Below are 15070 nucleotides of genomic sequence, written 5' to 3'. Positions count from 1 at the left end.
ATAGAATAGGAGCAAGAACACAGCCTTGCTTGACACCATGGAAACTTTGGATTTCCTTTGATAGGTTCCCATAACGGTCGCATCTAACACGGATCCGAGTATTTTCATGTAGTCTACGGATAAGAAGCAAAAGACGTCTATCGATGTTTGTGGCATTTAGTTTTTCCCAAAGTCTGTGCCGGGGTATCAAATCGAAAGCTGATTTGAAATCTATAAAGGCTACATAGAGAGAGCCTCCTTTCTTTGAGGTGTATTTCTCCACTAGATGTTGCAATACCAGTCCTTGGTCTAGAGTTGATCTATGTGCCCTGAAACCAGCCTGGGCTTCCTTTAGGATGTGCTCCTGTTCCAGCCAGTCCGCAAACTTATCAGAATATAGTCTGCTGAGTAAGCAATTTTGGAATCTGTAGCTACACTGCCATTCAGAAGTTGGCAGGCAAAAAGTGAATTACTGGCAGAAACCTTTAGTTAGTGCAATCCTTAAAGATCGTCCCCTAACAGTTCATCTGCAATTTTCTGCATAACCCCAATGTTTGTATTATTTCAGTATTCTCACAAATTAGAATACAGAATTCAAATCAAGTATTAGACTCCTTAGAAAAAAATACCACACATACACACTTCTGCTTAATTGATGCTCCTTCCAGTACAAAAATAGGCACCCACAGCACACTTATTTAATGTTTAAATTACTTCATATTTTTCACATAACTTTAAAAGAAAATATATTTTATCCACATACAGTAATAGCAAACAAGTGCAATATTTCAAACCTAAAAAATAATCTTTAACCAAATCTGTACAACAGATAAATAAAATATCTACAATACTTGGTTTATAAACATAACAAAGTTCCCACCCCTAAGTAAAGACATCTCACTCCTTAAAAGTTACAAGTCAATTGTACATGCAGCCCACGGGCTTGCCAACCTTCACTGGCTTAGCTAAACTGAAGTGAAAAACAAAAAAATGCAACAATCAGTGGCGAAGAACAGTTTTACACGATTGTGAATAAACTGGCAACTGTGTATGGCGCTTGCACACTGTAGTTTGTTAACAGTGCAAGAGAGACAGTTCAACTTGAGCATTAAATGAATTTCATTTGAGATCCATCATTTATTTAGCGGGATCCTACCCCCCCCCCAATTATATTTAAATTTGATTTTCTGTGACAGGATTCCAAAGTTGCCCCTGTCAAAAGTATACATCAGAAACACACCCCATAAATGAAAAGCCATACTGTTTCATTATTACCTAGAATTGTGTGTATGCATCGAAACCAATACTGTCTTCATTCTTTCAAGCCCTAAAATCATATGCGTAGCAGAGACAACCACTGAGGCCAAGACTCAAAAGGATCAAGCGCCCCACTCCCAGGTGTGCACCTATATTTCTTTTAGCCAAAGTCTCTCTGTAAAAGTTACCTCCCCCCAGCAATCCAAAAATGCTATTTAAAACTCCCATCAATGGGGTCTGGGCACAAGAACTTTATAAAGGGTGAAGATATCACTGGTAGATGCTCACTATTTCCCTACAAGAAGCCCCAAACTGCCTGTTGAAATTGGCACTGCTCAAACAGCAATTTGAGATACTCCAGGGACAGCTTCTGAAAAGGAAGCTAAGCATGAAATTTGAATCAAACCCCTAAATGATATACAGATATTAGGATGGTGTCTAGAATTTGTACCGTACTTGTCCTATTACTACTTTAATGTACCTTGAGGCTGCCAAAAATACGGCTAGAATCATGAATTCAAAAGGATAAAAATAATTCAGCTCCATTATGCTGCAATCTGTTCCTTCAACCTGCACTGCTGGAGTTTCCACATCTGCACAGCACGCTTAAGATTGTAACTAGGCTAAATTGAGAACATTAGAAATGATGTGATCCTAAAGGCCAGAACAGAAAACTAACATTTTAGAATGTAAAGCTTGTTTAATCTATCCATTAAGGATAGAAAAACTACGCTGATTTTAACACACTGTCTGGCTGCAGCCCTTTAAAAATAGTCACTAGTAAAATACTCTTCTCATGTACTCTAATGCAAGATAATAACCTCTTCCTACCAAAATGAAAAAACCATCAGGATCATAATACTCATAGCTAGGTACCTGACCTCTACACTGAAGTGTGTGTGATATAAACATTTCCAATTCCTATGCAGTTGCTTGCAGCTGGAGAAGGGGCACAGTTGAATAATATCCTGGCTGCCTCATTATTATTATTTTTACAGGGTGTGAGTACAATCCTATGACAGGTGGCAAAAGGAAAACGTGATAGGAGAGGGGCAGGGGACTTTTCATTTTCAGTGAAATTTGGAAACCAATATTGTAAGATACAAAGCACTGATTATGTAAACTAAAAACAGTGATGAAAAAGCAATGATTTTAGAAAAATCAACATGAGACCACTCAAACATTCAAAATTAATGTTAATTATGAAAACTTAGGAAAATGAATGAAAATGGATCATTGAAATGCTATGCTGTACACTTTGTAAACATGGATAAGATTATAAATTAATGTGATTTTCCTCCAGTGCTTGAAGGCTTTCCTAGATATGTAGTAGCCATAGAAAACCAGTAATCCAGGGGTAGCCAATGTTACGGACTATAATTCCCCATCAGCCCCAGCCAGCAGATAATGGGAGCTGCTCACAAAATGGTGGGGGGTTGGCTACCACTGCATTAATCAGAAAAAAGTTACTAACCTCTTACTTTCAGAAACACTCCAAAAATAGTAAGAAAAACCTGACCGCACATTGATGCTGAATACTTTAAAGAAAAGGCTACAGCTGTTAATCCATTTAACACGGTGCTGTCCACAAATAATAAACTGGCTTCCTTAAGTAAACTGACAGGAATTTAACTGCCTTTAAGGCTCCAGGATCAGGGTCTGTTTTACTTCTTGCAATAAAAGCAGTTCTTTGAAACATACAAATACATCAGTTATGATATGCTAGTAATTATTGACAGTTTGATAATGTCTCAACGTAAAATTGACGCAATAGTCTCTAAATGCCTCTTGAGCAAATCACACTCCATTCTTTAATTCTCGAGAGAGATGTAAACCAGAAAAACGCTCAAGTAGAAAATATGTCTTTTTTCACACGCAGTAGTATACAGTGTGTTTCTGTTTCTTCTTCCTTTAGTGGGTGGATATCCCCCTGCAAAGGGGTGACATTGCCACCATGTATATGTTCAGTTGCCTTCATTTTGATAGCTTTCCTTCGTTGCCCAGACACAGAGAAGTTGTGGTTGGTTTGTGTAATTCCAGTTGATTTTTATTTCTTTAGTTTTGGGCTCAGGCAAACACAATGTAAGCTTGAAGCGAAGCTTTTCGGATTTATTGAACGCTAATGCCTTGATTGTTCTTGAAATGCCGATAGAAAGAGAAGTCCAGAAAAAAATCCACCCACACAGAGCAACCTTTTCAGCAGAATTGCATTATCTTTCGGAACAACCATCTGTGCAAGATCATTTGTGATCAGGGAAATTTCATGCGCCACACACACAAATATAAAAGTGCTGACAATAATGTTGAGCATGGGATTGCCAGGAATTAGAACCAAGATCCCCTTGGTATCTGCTGCCAGCCAGATATGGTACTGACAGATGAAGAGCTGGAAAAGGAGAAAAAATGAAGTTAGAGTTGCATTTATCATGAAAGTAAGCTTTAAGCCCAAAGCTGGTTTGGAACACTAGGCAAATATGCTATAAATCGTATGATATCTGACATGTTTGTGTCACAAGAGCAACAAACAGGCTAAAGCCTTATGCAGAAATGCCAACAGGATTTCCTGGGTCTGGTACGTGGACCATGCGCTCTGCCCCACTTGCAAAAGAGGGCACAAGGTCCCAAAAGTTTGCATATACTTTGTGTCCTGGGCAAATTTGTGTCCTCTCTGGCAGGTATGGCCTCAAAATGAATTAGGGGCCAAAAAATAATATCTACCACCCAGAAGGTCAACAGGCAAAATTCACCCCACCCCCATTTAATTCTACATCCATACTAGAAAATGTTTAACCTGTTGAATTTCTGCTTGACACAACTGTTAAAGACACAAGAGTCCTCTGCCTCAGTGCCCTCCAGAAACCATGCACAGAACTCAAGCTTCATGAGTTGTAAGCCAGCTGTTGCTGTGCAGGTCTTTCATCACTTTGCATTAGGTTGGTTACATTGCTGGTATTTCAGGTGGTAGCTGAGATGGATTTAAGATTGACAGCACCAAATTCCAGATGCCCATAGCTGGACAAATTCAAAATTGCTTTGTTAAAAAATGAAGCGGTATATTAGAGGAACATTTTTGTGCCTCTATATAGTACAGCCTCCCAATTCTCGATTGTACATAATGCCAGATAACAAATCGACTAAAGTTTTATTGTAAACAGACTTAAGTGTTTGATCCTTTAAATTACAATAAAATTATACTACTTGCCTCAAGGGAAATTCTGCCAAACCAAGCGAAAAATGAACTATATACAGAACGTGCATAGCCAGGTATATTCCTGATAAGGATAAAAGCTAAAATCTGAAAGACAAAAGAAGCTGGGTGAAAAGATGTTTTAGGCTGCAATCCTGTTCACTTAGCTGTAAATAAATCCTTCTAAACTCAATGGTTCTGAACAGACAGCCTAAGATTGGATTAATAGCACATCTATTGAACGTATTTCATACATTTCATAAAATGCAAAACCTACTGGCTTTCAAACTGTGGTGCAGAACACTGCGTTCTGTGAGTAGTAATCAGAATTCTGCAATGTGAAGACGGGGGTGGGGTGGGGGTGGAATGAAGATCCTAGCCTTGTACAATTGCTTCTACTGAAAAACAGTGTGGGCTTTGCAAAGAAATATATTAGGTATCAAACAGCTATCGTCCCAATAAAAGTCTAAGCAGTAGCTGAGCATATGAGAATGAGCCTGTGTGAGGCTCGGACTCATGCACCTCCTGCTCTCCATCCAGCAAAGTTGTGAGGAAACTGGAAGCAGCTACTTCCTGGTTTACACTAACCACAGTTTGTTTTGCATCGCAACGGAGCCAAACTGTGATTTGTTCAAACTATGGTTCATCAACACAAGCTGGGAAGCAAAACCTGTCTCAAAAAGCCAGTTTATGCAATTCTAACCTATATTTTAGCATTACATCTGAACCAGGCCTCACTGAGCACCCCGACATATATATGAGAAAACTAATAAATACTGTGTCCTATCAGCCCCAGACGACATGGCCAATGGCCAGGGATGATGGGAGATGTAGTCAACAATCTCTTGAAGGCCAAAGGCTCCCCATCCCCGCATTACGGGATCATACTCTAGCTTGGCTAGGAAACTGAGAACAAGGTGGGAGAAGGCCAATGAAGGGAGCTCAGTTGGAGCTCAAGTGGACACCAGTCCTCTTGTCAATGTTTCCTATTGTAAGCTCTGGGACAAAGAATTTCAGGCCAGATTTCTTCAGTCTAAGTAACTGGATGCAACACACTTCGGGGGAGGGGGGGGGGAATGAAGTTCTGTCCCTGAGGCTCTTCTGTAATGAGGGAACAGTCTCGTCATTTGATAGGGGAATGCCAGCCTCCCGAAAGAGAGAGATGGCTAGATGTGTGGGTTTTGGCACCTGACTGCCATATTGCCCGAACCCTGTGCATAGGGACCTGCAGTCTTCAGCCCAACTCTAATCATTTTATCATGTATTTTGAGATTGTCAGTCTGCAAAAAAGGGACTTGTTTTAATTAATGGCATGTATGCTGCTCTTTGGTTGAAGAGTGGAATAAAATGCTCTAAAATAAATAAATTGCAGACCTATTGCTATCACAGTAGTGCCATTATGTTCAAATGCTTTTACTTTGTTTTGTCTGAACATGTTTATGATCAACCACACAAGTGGGCGAGAGGGAACTACCCCAGACAATTGAACTATGTGCAGCAATCTAAGGTGCACAAAACACTCTGCTCCGCCATTACTTGTGAAGGCCAGATTTCTCAGTAGTTTTGTAAGCCTTAGCACTTTACATCCTGGGTGAGTGTTTATAATCAAAGACTGTACTTACAAGCAACAAAGGGAACACAATTACCTGCACAACTGAAACCGAAGGATGCATTTCATTGCACTCAGTTTTATTTTTACAACTGCTGGCCCATATAGAGTACGTCTAAAATATAAACATATATATTATTATACATTTATTTATTTATACCCGGCCTTTTCCCCTGACTAGGACTCAAGGTGGCTTACAGATAAAAATAAGAATAGCTAAAAACATAGGGGGGAATAGTTAAAAACAATTAAACACTGATAGAATTAAAACTACATATATGGAGGATACATCAAAGAACACAATTATTTAGCAGTGCTAGAAATGAAATTAGTTTATTCAGCGGAACAGCAGTGTTGGCCCTACAAATTACACTTTGACTGTAATCCTATGCAAGCATACCAGGAAGTAAGCCAAATAAAATGGCGTTTAATCCTGAATAAACCTGCACAGATTTGGAGCCTTAGAGATGGTTTTCTTCTGTGTTGAAATACCCGATGCCTCCCCCCCCCCCCGAAGTTCTCTACTTTATTCAGTGTAGTTGGGCAAAACTCTTAAAAACAATGTCAGCAGACCAATAACCTTGGGTTCTTATGGCATGCCTAAGGCTTGCTACTAATTTTCATGAAGACTGTCCCCACTTTCAGTAACTATTCAGGAATTAAGAGAGACAATAGCTGAGTAAGGTATCTCAGAAACTTACCAAAAAAGAAACAACTGAAATAAATAATAAAATATTTGAAACTTTGCTTGGAAAGAGTGGCTCCCCCTTTCCTTCTGAGAGGACTTGCTGTTTTTGAAATGTTAGATAAATAAAAGCAAACAACATCCCATGAAAAACGACCTGCAAGAGAAAGGAAGAACTGCTCAGTTGAAGGATTTGGCAAAGGTGCAATTAAGAAGACAGTTCAGTTCAGGTATCCACATGTAATGGACACATTCACCAACAATGCCTGAATTTAAAGAACCAATGCCAGTCTCTTAAGGCGCAACGGGATGAAGTTAGTCTCTCTGGGTCAGGCAAAAGTGCCCAATGTGCTCAGTCTATGATGTATTACTGAGCAACTGTCTAATATACAAAACTACAGACCAAGGATTTACAGCAGCTCTGGGGAACCTGTGTAGAGCCTCCTGAGATTATCTGATTCCAACTGCTATCAGCCTCAGCCAGCATGGACAACAATCAGGATTTGTGGGAGCTGTAGTCTGGCAACATCTGGAGGCCACAGGTCCCCTACCACTGGCTTACAGCCACTAATTTGCATTCACTGAGATTTTGCTGCATACATTTTCATAAATAGAGTCAGCTAGTGAAATAACCAGAGCAATTTTCTAAACTTTTTTCTTCTTTTAATTTCATTTTTCATTTAGTTCAGATTCCTGCATTCCAGGGGGTTGGACTAGATGACCCTCGGGTTCCATTCCAACTCTACAATTCTATGATTTGAAGAGTGAGATCATAATTTGCTTTCACTCGCCTAAGACTGACAGCCATAATTGACAAAGGCAAAGCACAAAATCAACATTAAAAAATAAAAATAAACTGTACATACGTATCTATCTAATTTCCACCTAAACCACCATTCATAGATGCTCCCATTTAGTTCAAAGCCCTTGGACAATGGCCAAATAGAAAAAATCTTCTCAAATGCACCCTGTAATAAACAGACATGAAAAGAATGTAACTGTTCAGTCACATCAATGGGCCATATAACAGAAACATTCCATTTCTAACAGCAGGCAAATGGAGATGCTCAGGGACCTTCATAAGATTAGAATAAAATACTTGATCATTTCACTGTACATTTAAGTCCAGCATCCTAAAATCACAGACAGTCTATTAGGATTTGTCCCCCTATCCAGGCATGTGAAAATACCCATTCTTTCACATTATAATGTTCTGCATCTCAAGACTGGCAAAGAAAGAGACTGCCTTGTGCATTCTGGTGTTGTGTACAAGGATCTATGGATCAGAGCCACAGCTTGCAATGATGTAATGTATAATTGCAGACACTATCTACACTCAACAATTTGGAAAAAGAAACATTCTGTTTCTTGGCTGTAATCAGACATATATTCATGATATCCATTAGTATGGATTACTTATTAGATGCTTTCTGTCTTCAGGCTGAGAAAATAACAAAAATGAGGAAAACACTACTAATAGGCAAGAAAGAGGAGAGTCAGGAACCTCCTCCAGGAGAGCTGAAAGTTGGCCAGGTGTATAATTTAATTTAGTATTTTGCTGCTGAAGAGACACTCACAACCAACATTTTCTTTTCATTTTTTGTGACAGTAAAATTGCTGAAGAATATCCTTATTCTTGTGGCGCTGTGGGTAAAAGCCTCAGCGCCTAGGGCTTGCCGATCGAAAGGTTGGCGGTTCGAATCCCCGCTGCGGGGTGCGCTCCCGCTGCTCGGTCCCAGCGCCTGCCAACCTAGCAGTTCGAAAGCACCCTTAAGTGCAAGTAGATAAATAGGGACCGCTTACTAGCGGGAAGGTAAACGGAGTTCCGTGTGCGGCTCTGGCTTGCCAGAGCAGCGATGTCACGCTGGCCACGTGACCCAGAAGTGTCTCCGGACAGCGCTGGCCCCCGGCCTACAGAGTGAGATGGGCGCACAACCCCAGAGTCTGTCAAGACTGGCCCATATGGGCAGGGGTACCTTTACCTTTACCCTTATTTTAAAAAGAAACAAAAAGGATGCATCCATGTTCCCTGAATAAAAACAGTAAAGGATTCTGCAATGTTTAATAAACTTTTCTTAAAGTTAAACATCTGTTTTAATCAGCTTTCATCAAAGTAAAGCTTTTAACTCTCCTATTAAAAATAAATAAATGGCTGGATGCCCTGCAAGTCTTCAAAAGGAAACAACATCAATTGGAACAAACAAACATGTCATTTAAGTTTCTGAAAAGAAAATACATTTAAACTCTCTCTCTCTTACACACACACACACACACACAGATGTTTTGAAATCCATGCCTAATTGTGAGGGCGTGAATAATTCTTTCCAAAGGAACTAGGAATTGAAGAGTTGCAAGTGCTTTGTAGAGATGGTTGTGAACAGTATTCTCTCTTAGTCAAGTGCCACTCAAATGCTCAGAATAAGGCCACATATGCCATAAATCTTATGCTGAAGTCACAGCTGAGTTGCATTTTAGCCCTGAAGAGCAGGCAGCATTGGCAAAATGAAAGCATTCCATATCCAAAAATATATACAAAATATATTCTCCCATTCAGCTATGAGGTTTTTTTTTTAATGCACAGCTGAATGTGGAAGCACATGCTTCTCATGCAGTTCCTCAGCCTGAGCACAGCCTGGTAAGCAAAGCTGGAATCCCATCCATCAGGGGAGTGGGGTTGGGAGATTAATAACAGAAACTTCAAACCAGCTGACAGGTGCTATTCCAATGTCTTTTATCAGGCTGCTGCTCATCTGGGCTGCAGAATTTCCTATCCTAAAAGCTTCAGAATGGTCCACTAGACAGAGACAGGAATACAGTTCTCCTGAATATTAAATCCAATCATTCTGCAGCTAGATGTTTTCAATTATTTTTATGGTCAAATACCATAAAGCAAACATGATCTGGTTTTCATTTATAATATATTCATATTTTAATGTCAACAAAATGCAGCAGAAAGAATCTTCTTGTTCTAACTGCTCCTTTTCTTAATGTTAGAAATGCGCAAACATTTAATGCCCAAACATTTTTGATATGCCTCTCCTCTACCTCACTAGGAAAATGTTGGGACCTGGGTTTTAGCAACCAAGTCTACCAAGGTTTCAGCAAAAGGAGGGGGGGGGGGAATTCTCTCTCCTCAAAACAAAACAGCCAGTTTTGGATGCAAGCACAGGCTGATGTGCTTTGTGACAACAGATGCGCCACCCTCAGACCTCTGAATGAACCCAAGCATTCCAACACCAATTTCTGTGGAAACACTTAATGGATTTACAAAAGAGCTAAAAGCATGTCCTTCGCTCTCAGATACCACAACCTGTTCCTTACGGAAGCAACAGGCTGATTGCCATGGCTGTCCCATAGCTGCAAGTGCTTTGCTTTTGAACACAGCTTAAATGCTTGCTTTCTAACATGCCTTAGAATCCAAATATTTAACTTGTACCAAAATATACAAATCATACAAACCTGAGAATACGCTAGAAAATATATACAGATGAACAGGGAAACTAGTTTCAGCAGTAAACCAAAATGCCAGAAGCAAGTGCCTGTGGGCAAGAGCAAAAACAAGACTAATGTTAGGCAGTAAGCTTTTTTTATTGCGATTTTTTTTTACTGTTGCAGCTTTTACATTATACACAAGAGGGACAGCTGCGTGTAGGTGGGAATGAACATTCAGAGAGAAATTCTTCTGAAAGTGCTGCAATACGGAAACATGACACCCACCCACAGTACATTACTTCAATAGGATGCCCTTCCTAACCCACATTCCACCCCAGCTAGTCATGTATTGTTAAAGCAGACTGCAGCAAATGTCTGACTGGGCAGCACCAGAGGGCAATGAAACAGCCAGTGCGGCACTAGCCAGATAGTCATGGCAGCAGGGGCAGCTTCACAGCCCTCCCCACAGCCAGGGCAAGGGTTCATTTGCCCCCAGTGACATTACACAGCCAACTCTGATTGGCTATATGGTGTCAAGGTGGTGACATTTTCACTAAGTGAACCCTGAACAAGCCCTTTGGAGTTAGGAAGAGAAAAGAGAAGCACCAGATCAGGGAAACTATGGCTGAGAAAAGTATGTGAAAGGTAGTGTTATTTCCCTCCATGGACCCTTCTGGCATAGAATTCTCTCTACTCAGTAAGAAGGTAGGCCACACATTACCTTGAATTATGGCTCTTTGCAGGCCATCATTCAGCATTAAGCTCTCAGGCCAAGAGGTGAACCAAGCATACAATAAAAAAAAAAAATCTGAGGTATTCAGGAGGCTACTACAAACTAAATAATGGTGTGTCCAAACACATATATTTTATATACATCTTTTGATTGTTTTAAAAGTGCAGGTTAATTTTCTAAATAGTTTTAATATTTTCTCTTAAATTGTTTTACTGTTTTCTGTTAACCCAACACAAGTAAAAGGTTAAATATCCCAATATAATAATAATTGCCTAGGCCTACCTCCTTTTGCTGAGTATTCCCCCATCTTTGACCCTCCCTTCCCACAAATGGCCACATTAACAATTATAATCTGTGACTATCTTCTGTTATGTTATTTGGGTCAGCAATTGAGGCAAATAGAATATTTTTGCTTTACAAAAATGTAGTTTGATTTTACTATTGAGAATGCCATGTATTAAAAAAATCACAATGCTATTTAAAGTTGAATATAACTGAATGCAAAATAAAGTGCTTAAGTTATTTTAATACAAAAGAGAATCATATTTACCATTGGCCTTCTTCTGGACTATTTGAGGCCATAGAGCTAATGTAACATATATGATCATAAACCAGACAGTGACTAGAGGAACAAAGTAATAGAACTGGTAAGACCGATCCATCACTATGCACAACACCACAACCAAGAAATTCAGTCGAAATAAAACCTGTTAAATATCGGAGAAAAGGGGAAGTATTTCTTTATTAAATGTAAGGAATGGCAAGTGATTTTTCATGTATATTTTAGTGCAAACAACTTCAACAAGGTAACATTTGCATCTCAAGTGACAGAGTACCACAAAGCATTCATATTTTGAATTATTTTTACTACAGTAAGCTTACGTAACAATTTTGCTGATCAGGCTTTTCAAAACATAAAATGAAAACAGTTTAAGAGAACCCAGCCTTCTACAGACTTCCTCTATCCAGCTGCTCTGTATGCACAGAATAGAGTGAAATTAAAAAACTAACAGAACACAAAATAAATTCTTGCTTATATAACTATCGTTACTGGGTATCAATCTGTGAAGTAACCATTCCTTCTTCTTACTTAATATTAAAGGATAGCTATTTAGAGTTGTGGATGGCTATAAGTTTAGTTGCAAGGTTACATGAGGCATTAGGTCTCAGACCTCTGCAAAAGTAACAAAGTATGGTGCTTTAAGTGCTGACAGAAGCCTTGGTTACAGATTATTATTTTTTAATCATCTGCCCTTCATCCTAAAATTCCAGGGCGGGTCACAACATTAAAACATAGTATTAAAGACAGTGTAAAACAACCTACAATTCCAAAAAAGGTGGGTCCTAAAAACATACACTTCAAATGTCAAAAGCCAGGATTAAAAGGTACACATTCAGCGTTCTCCGGAAGCTATATAATGAAGGTGCCAGATGTACCTCTGTGGAGAGGGAGTTTTACATCTTAGGGGCTACCACAGAGAAGGCCCTCTCCTGGGCTAACCCCCACACCCCATTTCTAAGTGCAAAGAGGGCTCCAGTTGCTAAGGAGGGGGAAATCTTAGGCAATTAGTGTTGAAAGAAAACAAAATCATACTCTGGTGGCACACTTCGGGAGATTTAGGCTTAAGTTAAGGAAGGGTTTCCCAAACTTGGATCTCCAGCTGTTTTTGGACTACAACTCCCATCATTCCTAGCTAGAAGGACCAGTGGTCAGGGATTATGGAAACTGTAGACCCACGTTTGGGAAACCCTGAGCTAAGGCAACTGGGATCCAGAGAGGAAGTGGTGAGCTTTTGTCAGCCTCAATGACTTTTTTGAAGTCTTGCCTCCTACTGAATAGGGAACGATCCAACATTGGGAAGTGGCAGTGGGCAAAGTACTGGGTAACGTTTGTAGCAGTCACTCAGAATTATTTTTATACACACAAAAGCTTAATTCACTTCTTACCTGACACACTCTATAAATGCAAAAATCTCCTTTAATCCAGAAGTATGAGAAATGCCCGTAGCCCGTTTGGAATAGATATGCAGCAACCAATACACGGATGTGCATGTACACTGGCAGAAACTATTAATAAAAACGTAAATTGTATTTTTTTAAAGCTAGGTAACTTTCAAAGATTAAATCCCACATTAAAGTGTGCAAAATGAGTAAGTTTCCCCCCTCACTTTATTTCTGCTTTTGAATATAATCTCGTTTACAGAACTTAAAATCTTTTGGCATAACCAAATCACAGCAGATGACCTACAGTGGTAATTAGTGAAATATTTGTTTTTTAATGTAGACATTTTGTGGGGACCTTAGCAGCCATGGAAAGCCTTCTGCCATCATAGTATTACAGTGGGGGACCCATAGGAGCAGCAAGAAATAATTTGGGCGGGGGGGGGGTTAGGGGAGTTTCATGTGGCCCATGGGCTAGCCATCCCTGCTAGGGTTGGAGCAATAATCCAAAAATGAAATCAGAACAGAACAGGACATATGACATTTCCTAAAATCATCCAGAAGCATCATTAAAACAAAACAGCAACCATTTCCAGATCAGGTTGGTTGTCACCTTTTTTTTTTTTTTTGAAAAGTACATCTTTCAAAACAGACCTTAATCACCCCAATATGGAATTAAAACAGAGAAGAAAGACATCATTTAACTATTCAACTTTTGCTTTAGTAGTAAATCACGCAAGACTATTCCTCATGCAAAAATTGTTAAAACTGCATAACAAACTTACAGTGCTTGCTCCAGAGATATGATAGATCAAGATGACAAGCTGCATCCAGCCTTTCCATTCATCGGTTTGTTCCCTATTTAACACTTTAGTCTGTGCAAAATAAAAAGAGAGCATTGCTATTCCAACAAGTGCAAGCAGACCACTACAAAACAAGGAAACACTATTATGCGGTGGATGTGTCTAAAACTACTATATAAGGGGAAGTGCAATAACTGTTATTCTCCAGTTATGTTTTATGTATTTTGCACCACTAGGAGTGGGCTACAATCCACATGACTGATACAGATCTCTGTGTAAACAGTACAACAACGGCTGAGTACTTTTGCTCCCCATCTAATGCTAACATTGTACTCTGCCTGATAGATGGTTTTGAAACTCAAGGGACAGCGGTCCCCGTTGGGAGCAGGAAAGAGAAGCCTTGCTGAATTTACATTTGGCCACTCTGGCTCAGGGTCATGGACTCTTGAGTAAATGTTGTTGAAACATCCACAACTGCTCATCTGTTGTTTATGCATGTCGTTTTTCTGGAAGTGACAGTTTTATTTGAATCTATTTACAACAGGGTTGGGGATCCTTCTTCTGCCTGAACACCATATTTCTTTGTGGGCAATCTTCCAAGAGCCACATGCCAGCGCTGGACAGAAGCGGGCAGACAACTGAAGGCAAATGTCACCTTTGTACAGTAGACTAGTTTCTACATGCACCTCTCACTGTCTGCCATCCAGGCAAACAAGAAGCATTAACCCCTTTTTTGCATTGCCTTTATTGTTATTGTAACCTGTTTAAAATTGTAAACTCAAGAAAAATACTTTTTACAAAAAGAAAAGACAGGAACATTGCCAGAGTTCAAGGACACATCCCAGTCAGACAAAGAGCCTGTGATCTTTCAGAAATAAAAACAAAAATAAAGCAGGCTTACCTCTTTAGTATTTTCTGTGTAAAACACCCCTAACACTAGGATATAGATGATTGGTATGAAGAAGGATGAGTGAGTGTAAAACTTGTTTTCTTTCATGAACAGATTTGCTCGGTCGCATAGGTAGAAGTAACCCATTATCAAACCAAGTCTGCATAAACACTGCAAGGCTGTCTCTAGAGTAGAAATGGCTGTAGTGTTGGTGACAGGTTTCTTCTCTTCTCCACTCTCCATATCTGTACATGGCTTATTCTTCTGGTGATTGTTACGACGTATGAGAACAAGAATTAAATATCCAATTATGGAGGAAGCAAAAAACCCAAAGGCTAGTTTTTGTATCAAAGTGACAGGAGGCTGAGGCTGGCAGCACGAACCATCGATGGGCTTTATAACCTTGTTGCAGTGGATGTTTATCAGAATCATTGCATTCTGTCCAGGAAAAAACACATAATTCCAGCCATTAGGATATGGAATTTAAAATGTCGTATGACTCACATGGTCTAAATGAATGGTAGGATGTTGTTTTCTTTTTTAAAATAAATAAAT

General features: G+C 39.6%; 1 protein-coding gene across 1 annotated transcript in view; it reads right to left on the bottom strand.

Annotated features, from left to right (window-relative positions):
* Positions 1 to 627: 627 nt before the first annotated feature.
* The window catches only part of CASD1 (CAS1 domain sialic acid O acetyltransferase 1), a 30650-nt gene continuing 16207 nt past the window's right edge, over positions 628 to 15070 (bottom strand). Inside the window, exons 9-18 of the mRNA XM_028750971.2 lie at positions 14528 to 14953; positions 13609 to 13698; positions 12830 to 12949; positions 11433 to 11589; positions 10177 to 10256; positions 7584 to 7685; positions 6734 to 6874; positions 6070 to 6147; positions 4439 to 4531; positions 628 to 3622 (exon numbers count right to left, since the gene is read on the bottom strand). Coding sequence (XP_028606804.2) covers positions 3356 to 3622; positions 4439 to 4531; positions 6070 to 6147; positions 6734 to 6874; positions 7584 to 7685; positions 10177 to 10256; positions 11433 to 11589; positions 12830 to 12949; positions 13609 to 13698; positions 14528 to 14953 — 1554 coding nt within the window. The 3' untranslated portion in view covers positions 628 to 3355. The remainder of the gene's footprint in view (positions 3623 to 4438; positions 4532 to 6069; positions 6148 to 6733; positions 6875 to 7583; positions 7686 to 10176; positions 10257 to 11432; positions 11590 to 12829; positions 12950 to 13608; positions 13699 to 14527; positions 14954 to 15070) is intronic.

The sequence above is a fragment of the Podarcis muralis genome, chromosome 12, assembly GCF_964188315.1.
Source record: "Podarcis muralis chromosome 12, rPodMur119.hap1.1, whole genome shotgun sequence".
In the NCBI taxonomy this organism is placed as follows: Eukaryota; Metazoa; Chordata; class Lepidosauria; order Squamata; family Lacertidae; genus Podarcis; species Podarcis muralis.
Note: the sequence above shows the minus strand (reverse complement) of the source record. Positions and strands in the feature narration are given on the sequence as shown.